The sequence below is a fragment of the Apteryx mantelli genome, chromosome 22 (genome assembly GCF_036417845.1).
Source record: "Apteryx mantelli isolate bAptMan1 chromosome 22, bAptMan1.hap1, whole genome shotgun sequence".
NCBI lineage: Eukaryota > Metazoa > Chordata > Aves > Apterygiformes > Apterygidae > Apteryx > Apteryx mantelli.
In genome coordinates this window covers 7,199,474-7,206,149 of record NC_089999.1, presented here as the reverse complement: position 1 = coordinate 7,206,149, position 6,676 = coordinate 7,199,474, and the positions used below count along the sequence as shown (strand labels likewise).

At 64.8% G+C, this 6,676-nt stretch overlaps 1 protein-coding gene across 1 annotated transcript in view; it reads right to left on the bottom strand.

Annotated features, from left to right (window-relative positions):
* Positions 1–4,347: 4,347 nt before the first annotated feature.
* Positions 4,348–6,676, bottom strand: part of CUX1 (cut like homeobox 1) — a 280,556-nt gene continuing 278,227 nt past the window's right edge. The window contains exon 23 of the mRNA XM_067309899.1: positions 4,348–6,262. Coding sequence (XP_067166000.1) covers positions 6,202–6,262 — 61 coding nt within the window. The 3' untranslated portion in view covers positions 4,348–6,201. The remainder of the gene's footprint in view (positions 6,263–6,676) is intronic.

The following is a 6,676-nucleotide window of genomic DNA, read 5'->3' as shown; positions in this document are numbered from 1 at the left end:
TAGCATCCTTGAACGCCTGCACGCACGTGTGCTTAAAAAAAAATAACACGTTAAATATTAAAGGAAAACCATTTTTGCCTGGACTCAGAGCACCTCTTAAAAACGTTAGCAGCTCCGAAATCCCAGCTCTCCCTTAGCTTTGAAAGCTTCTGCCGCCTTTTTACCGCCCCGCGGGGAGCTGGTGAGAGGCGCTCGGAGGCAGCGAGGCTGGTGCCCAAAGTGCCTCCGCAGGAGTTTGCAGCGCGAATCCGGGCCGCTAACAGCAGCAGCTGCGAAATTTCTGAACCACATAAACCTGCAGGGATCGAAGGGCAAAGGCAAACGCTGAAATGCCACCGGGAATAAACCCCCTAGGACACGCCGGTTCCAGCCCGGGGCACTGCCGCCAGCTCGGCGGGGTGCAGGCCGGGCCGCCCGGGAGGTGCACCGAGCGCCGGGCTGCCTCAGCCACGTTCGCCGGCGGAGGGGTCGTTAGGCTCCGCTCCCTCGACGGGACCCTGGCGGATGTCGGCGCAACCCGACCAGCTGCCTTCCCTCCGCGGGTTATCGCCATCCCGGCGGCCACGGCCTGCAGCCGCTGCAGCTCCCCTCCCGGCAGCCGGGCAAGGCGTGCGGCGACGGGCGGGTGGGAAAGGCCCCGCGGCGATGCTGTTTGCAGGGCGCGAGTGTTTCTCCGCCGAGGAAGAGCCTGGTGTTTCCCAGCTGCCGACGGACGCGGTGCCGCTTGTGGGCGTCAGCGGGACCCCTGCAGCTGCTCAGCGCCCAGCCCGGAGCCCTCCGCTGCGCTGAGCATCCTTCTCCGATCTCTAAAACCTATTAAAAACAATCCCATTCCCTGCGGAGCTCTTTCTGCCCCTAACCCCCCATCCCGGGGAGCGCTGGACCCGGCCGATCCCTCCGCGTCCTGCGGGACCCCTCCCCGAACACGGGCTTGCAGGAGCCCCCGGCCGAAAGCCGGCGAGGAAGCCGAACGCGCCGCACGTGGACCGGCACTATCAGAAGGGGTTTCCATAGCGACGGACACCGGCACGGCCGGATCGCGGGTGCTCGGTGCAGCCGCCGCGGCCCACGACGGCAGGCAGGCAGGCAGGGAGGGCAGCCAGCCGGTGGGCGAGCGGGGCTGTGCCCGGCCTCCCCAGCCCTGGCGCACTGCGAAAGCGGCTGTGCGTCGCCGGCCATTGCCCCTCGCGCCACGGCCATCGACCGCTTCGCCGCGGCGCTCTCCAAGCAGGGCGCGCGGTCTCTCCCGCTCGGCGCGGTCGTCGTTTCTTGCAGACCCTCGCCTGCTTCGTGCGGCGGCTGAGCATGCTCCTCCCTGCGCCCGCTTCCCCTCCGGGGTTGTTTTTTCCCTTTCCCCAAGCAAGGAGGTAACTTCAGCCCGGCTCAGGCTGCTTGGGGAAGCAGCAGTAGCGCGCACGCTGGGCTCCCGCGTTCCGGAGTTGTCCCCCACCGCGCGCCCTGGGCTCCTTGCATTGCTCGCGCCGGCTTTTGCCCTGCGTCTCTGCCGCCGCAGGGCTCCAGCGGGTCCCAGCAGGGCCGCGGGAACCTGGCTCCGCTGTGGGAACCTGGCTCTGCTGTGGGAACCTGGTGCCGCTGCGGGAGCCTGCTGCCACATGGACAGCACTGTCATGGGTAAGCGCCCAGCGCCCTGTCTACCATGGTGCAAAAGCAGCGCGCCGGCGGGGAGCAGCGAGGCGCCCAGCCTGGTCAAAGCAGATGGCCAAAGTGCGCTTGGCTGAGCAGCACCTTCTGCTTCATTAACCTCATCACAGCACAGCCCGGGCTGCGTCCCGGGGGCGCCGCAGCCGGGGGGAGCAGCCGCCTCCGCGGCCGCACTCTCACATCTACAGATGCACTCGGTGGGGAAAGGGCAGCACCGGCCCTTCAAGGAAGCGTGCCGCATCCCTGGGTCTGTAGCCATAAGGACTCAAGATCGGATTCATAAGTCGCGCCCGCAGACACCCCCCTGCAAGGACACATCATGCGCTCTTGCAGCGTGCCCTCTCCCGGTGCGCGCGGCGCCCCGATGCTCGCCCCCGGCCCTGCACCCACTGCAAGGTGGCTTTCAGCTCCCCTTTGCAAAGCAGCCCGTCCCTCCCCAGGCGTTGGCACCGCAGGACGCACGGCCCCCGCATAAACCCCCGCGCGGCAAGCCTGGCCCGGCCTCTCCGCGAAAGCAGAACTGCGCTCGCCGGGCCGCAGCTGGTGGCCAGCTGGAGCGGCCTTCCCGGTCCGACGCCCTCGGCTCCGGGCTGCCCGGGGGCGTTGCTGCAACGGGAGTGGGGCTTGGCGGGAGCCCCCAGCGCCGAGCGAGCGGGGCGGCTTCCCCCGCGCGCCCTCGCCGCCCCCGCGCCCTCCCCGGCTATTTTCAGCTGCTTACCCGAGCGGCCGCGCGCGAGCCCTCCCCGCGCAGCGTTCGGTGACGGTTATTCTGGGCGAGGGGAAACGTCAGGGGAGGTTGCTGCCGGGGCCACGGTGCCGGCTCAGGCCCGTGGGTGGGGAAAAAGCACCGTGCAATGGGGAAAAAGCGTCATGCAGTGGGGAAAAAGCGTCATGCAATGGGGAAAAAGCACCGTGCAATGGGGAAAAAGCCCTGAGAGCGGCTCACCGTGGCCACCTGCAGCCAGAGGTGCTGCCTTCCCCCTGGAAAGCACAGACAGGTGGAAGAAAACCTACAGCGGGGGGGGGAAAAGGGTTAGAAGACAGGAAAAAGGTGTTATTTCTGCCAGCGGGGCAGTCCAGCGGGGCCGAGCCGGTTCCCACGCTCAGGCCGCGGCCGGGTCGGGCCCGCGCCCCCCCTTGGGCCCCCCAGCTCTCCCCAGCACCCCGGCTCAGCCTTATCTGGGAAGTTTTTCCGCCCAGCCAGGCACGTTTATGTGCAAAGCCAAAGCCAAACAAGCCACTCTCCGCTGCCGGGGGGTCGGACAGGCACAGGCAACATGTGTTCATACGTCCCTCCCACGAAGGACCCCCCTTCGCCCCCCCGGGGGTCCTGCCCCTTTTTCCCGGGGCTCTGCTGGGGACTTTGGAAGAGCAGGTCGGCAAAACGGGAATCTTCCCCCCCACCCCAACCCGCAGCCCCTCCTGGGGTTTCAGCCCCGCGCTGTTTCCCTCGAGCTCGAGTTTGCAATTTCACTGCAAACGGATCCTGGCGGCCACGTGCTCGGAGCCCGGCCGCGGCGCCGCCGTGCCCTGCTCGCCGGGGCTGGGGGCGGCGGAGGGGGCTGCTGCCGGGCCGCCCCGCGCCGGCATCGCCCCCTCGCGCGCCTCCTTTGCTTCTTACTGCCTCAGTGAGAGCAGATTTCGGGGGGGGGGGGAGGGAGGTAAATATTTTTCCGCTTCCTCTCCGAGCTGGAAAAGCCGGCGCGGCCCATCTCCAGGGAGACTCCGCACGCGCCGCCGCGGGGGAGGACGGCGGCTCCATATGCTGCACCAGCTTTCGGCTCCGGCTCGCCGTCTAGCGCGCCGCGGAGCCGGGAAACTGGCCGCCCGCCGGCGCCCGCGGGGTGGTGGCACGGGAGTCCCCGAGGTTGTCGCAACCTTCTGATCAGCCCCGAATGACGTGCACTGCGGAGCTGCCAGGCTTCCTCACACCTCCGGGGCTGGAGCTGCCCGTGGGAACCGGCCACGTCGCAGCAAGGATTCGCGACCGTGCCCGGCCTTGGCTGCCTGAGGCCGGAACCGAACCTGCGACCTGGGCGAGCGGCCGGTGCACATGAGCTGCCCCAGAGCCTCTCCCGGGGCCCTTCGAGCCCCCCCCGAAACCCAGCCTGCGCAGGCGACTCGCAGGTGAAACAGCTAGGAAAAGCCCCGGTTTCCCTTTAATTGCTTTCCTGCCTCCCCGTCGGTACTAATTAGGATTGTTTGCCGGCATTGCCTTTAAAACAGCGAGGGAGAGCAGAGGGCGGCCGAAACCCTTTTCTTTCGAGCCACGTCCTGATCGGATGGGCTTTCAGATCAAATTAGCAACAACACGCACATGCACACGCACGCACATGCACGCTCACGAGCGCTTCCCGGGGGCCGGGCGCCGCGGCACGCTCAACGCCGAGGCGGCAAGCGGTGCATTTGGACCGGGCTGTTATTGCTTTATTTTTCGAGGCTGCCCGGGCTCGAGCTCCGCGGGTGGTTCTCCGCGATGGCAGGCGGCGCGTGCTTGCCCGGGGCCGGGTCCTGCCCTCGCTGGCCCCGCGCAACAGCAGGTGCTGGAGCTCCGGCGCTGGCGTGCTAAAATTAGCTGCGCGCTCTGCCCTTGCACTCGAGCAGGACATTTCTTAGTTGTTTCATATCAAAAGGAAAGAAAAGGAGAGGGGGAAAAAAAAAGAAGGAAAAAAAGCACAAAAGCAGTTCAGTCAATGCACGTCTAACTTTATTGGATAACTTGTCCTGCATAACTCAACATCTATTTTAAGTCATTTTTGAAGAGTACAAGTAGCTATGGAAGCTTTGCAATTCTAAGACACCACATATAACTTCTAAAAAAGCAAATTTAACTTTCCCTATGAAGCCTGAATGCGGATCTCACCCTTCCCAGGATCACGGTTCTGCGCTCCCGATTTCATGCAGCAAAATATCACTTCCAAGCACACCTAGAGCTCATTAGCTTACGGAGGGGCAGGAGAAGCTGCCTTAAATTTCCTGGCCCTTGAGCTGATGCAGGGGCTCCCTTGGGTGCCGGAGGATGCTCTGTCCTGCCAGCTCTTCCTGAGGGTGCTGCAGAGCCCCGAGCCGGGCGCACATCGCCAGGGCCGGCAGGCGCTGCTCCGGCCGCAGCGGGGGCTCCGCTTCCCGCAGGGGCTCCGCAATTCCCGCCGCGCCGGGAGGAATTTCGCACCACAGGTGCCCCTCTTCCGGCCAGGCTCGGGTTATGCGTGCCGAGCCGAGCAGGTGCCGGCCGGTCCCTGCGCACTTGTCCCTCGCTTCGACGCAGCAGTATCCCACATTTTCCTGCAGGCCAGAGCGGCTCTAAATAACCCCGGTGCCTGCGGCAGACGCGAAGCCTCTCGCCGGCTGCATGCTCAGCCGGGGACCAGCCCTAACGGGAACGCATCCGAATCTGCAGTGACGCCTTAATTGGAAGCAACAACATCCTCCTGTCTCCGGCAGGGAATTTTAATCGCGTGCCGTGCTGCCATGCCGGCGCCACGGCAAGCCCGGGCCGTCTCGGCGCTGGCAGCGACACGGGAAGGCAGGACCTGCCTCTCCGACGACCCTTTTCCCCCCAAATCAATCCCCGTCTCTTCTTAGCAGCCCCGTGTCATCACCGCCCGGCCAGCCCGCCACCAGGAATGGATTCGCCCAAGCCGTCGGGCGCTGAACAGATCAAATATAACGCGAGAAAGAAGCCCCGTGCCCTCCCCGGGAATCACGTGCCGCCGCCGGCCGGCGGGGCGGAAACGCTCTGCTGAGCGAGGAGCGAGCCCGCGGCGAGATCAGCCCTCGCTAGCGGCGCTTCCCTCCGTGCCAGGTAATTCCTTAGCAGCCGGGCCGTTTCCAAGCCTTGGCCTCCGTTCAATAAACCCTCCGGCTGGTGCCGGCTGCAGGGGAACGCGGGTTTTGAAAGGCTCCGGATCGAGTCCGGAGCTGAACAGCAGCTTCGTTTGACTGCAGACGCAGCGAGAAGGCGACTGGCTGCGCAACCGCCTCTGCCTGCACGGCCGGCTCTACCTCCCGCTGCGGCGCCCGCTCCTTCAGAGCCCACGAGAACCGATTATTTTCTGATAATTCAATAAACAGGAGCAAAGAAAAGGGAATTCTTTAAAACCAGACCACTTGAACTTGTACAAGTTGCAAGTTCAAGAGGTTGGTTTCTCCCCGTTTTCTGGCCAAACTGGGTCCAGCCAGCGCTGCGCTGGACTTGGAACAGGTTGAAAAGAGAGAGTGAATCTGAAAAGAGAGATCACAACCTTTCGCCTCGCCGCCTCCACGCGTTTCCGTAAGGACTGAGGACAGGACACGGGCAGGATGCAGACGCTGCCCAGCCTCTCTCCGAGGGGGAAGGTGGGACATGCCGCGTCCTGCGGCCCGACTCTCCGTTCCCTGCGGCTCGCAATGTCCCGGCGCGGGAGGCGGGCAGGGCGGCCGCGGCAGAAAGCAAAGCTCTAGCGGATTTGTCCGTGCGCAAGGCGGAAGCGGGTCCGCGGGTCCGGGCGACGGATGGCGAGGGTCCCGCGGGTCCGGCCGGCGGGGTCCGGCGCGGCGTCACTGCCACATGTCGCCCGCGTCCCCGTTCTCGTGGAACTTGTGCACGTGGTCGGCGAACCTGCGGAAAGCCGCCGCGAGCTCAGCGGAGCGACGGGAACCAAACCGCGGGCCTGATCCTGCACTCTTCCCGCATGTTTTTCTTTAGCGGGGCAACTCCTGGCAGATTTGGGATTTGGGAAAACACCAGACCACAAGCATGCGATTCTCCCCGGGCATCTTCCCTTCCAACCCGTCCCTGCTGGATTAAGGATCTAAAACCCAATTAACCGCCCTGCTGTCCCCGAAGGCACCGAAACGGTTCGGGCGGTGCAGCAGGAATAAAACGCGGCTCATCCTCGCTGTTTCCCAGCCCTCGCTCAGCCTTGCAGAGATGAAAGTCGTCCTGTCGCTAAAGATTTAGAGCAGCTGCAACTCTCGGCGACGAAGGGCAGAGCTGCGGCAGCCCAGCGCCCATCTGACACCGTCATTCCCA